General features: G+C 40.3%; 1 protein-coding gene across 1 annotated transcript in view; it reads left to right on the top strand.

Moving 5' to 3' along the window:
• Positions 647 to 1,067, top strand: part of LOC104712131 (chalcone--flavonone isomerase 1-like) — a 14,425-nt gene continuing 14,004 nt past the window's right edge. The window contains exon 1 of the mRNA XM_019229340.1: positions 647 to 750. Within this exon, the coding sequence (XP_019084885.1) occupies positions 654 to 750 (97 nt within the window). The 5' untranslated portion in view covers positions 647 to 653. The remainder of the gene's footprint in view (positions 751 to 1,067) is intronic.

Raw genomic sequence — 1,067 nt, 5'->3', positions numbered from 1 at the left:
AATATATATTTCCTAGATAGGAGATTCCTATCATTACCAAAAAAAAAAAGAGATTCTTATTAAATAATATTGTTGGATATGGGCTCTGTACTCAACATTTAATAAGGTCAGAAGACCCACAAAGTTAGCAAGTCTACAAGACCTTAATTTGGCCCAATAAGTATATGGGCAAATTCATAATTTGCAGAAGGAACAGAAAGAATTTAAGGTCAATATCTTACTATAAAGACGAGAGGTCACTATCAAGCACGAGACCCGAGAAAGGTGATTAAAGAGAGCATTCAAAAGCTAAACCGCAAGTCCAAGTCGTATTAATCGCATTTAGCATTTGTGTGTTGTCTCTTTCATCTCGTACGAAAAATCTTTGGAACGATAGAACTATAACGTCGCGCAACTTACCCCCCACATCGCGCAACTATAACGTCGCGCAACCCAAACCTTTCATATCTTAAAATTAAAATATATAAAACCCAAACCAAAAACCTAAGCTGCAACGAAACTTAAAGGAATAAGAGCGTAAACAAAAAGTCTGTTTGATATTAGAGGATCCGAGTTTAAACCATCAAGTGTCACTACATCTTCTAGTCAAATATAAAAAGAGAGACAAATCTCAAAAGTTAGTTAAGTCCAACACTCGTAATCGTAATTCAACTATGTCTTCCTCCTCCGTTGTCGTCTCTCCGTCTCCACTCCCTACCGTCGCGGAGCTTCATGTAGATTCCATCACGTTTGCACCGTCCGTCAAGTCACTGGCCTCTATAAATGCAGATTCTGGAACAACTCGCTGTGAGGAACAAGTCGTTGTGCCGAACAGAGCGTTGTGCCAGTCAGGAAGCTGCATCAGATCACAGACGCCCGAGTTGCTGACATGGATGTGTGAGCTGACGTGGAAAGACGTGAGTGGATGTGATGATGCGTCAAGGAAGGCTGTTGACGTGGTCTTGAAGATAGAGACAAGATTGTACTTGGAGATATGGAAAATATTCTCTGCGATAAATAAGGAAAGGATAAGCTTGAGGAGCAAGCAGTTTCCGTTTGTCTGGAGATATGAAGAATATTCTCCGCAA

The sequence above is a fragment of the Camelina sativa genome, chromosome 9 (assembly GCF_000633955.1).
Source record: "Camelina sativa cultivar DH55 chromosome 9, Cs, whole genome shotgun sequence".
Taxonomy (NCBI): domain Eukaryota; kingdom Viridiplantae; phylum Streptophyta; class Magnoliopsida; order Brassicales; family Brassicaceae; genus Camelina; species Camelina sativa.
This window is presented reverse-complemented; position numbering and strand designations above follow the sequence as displayed.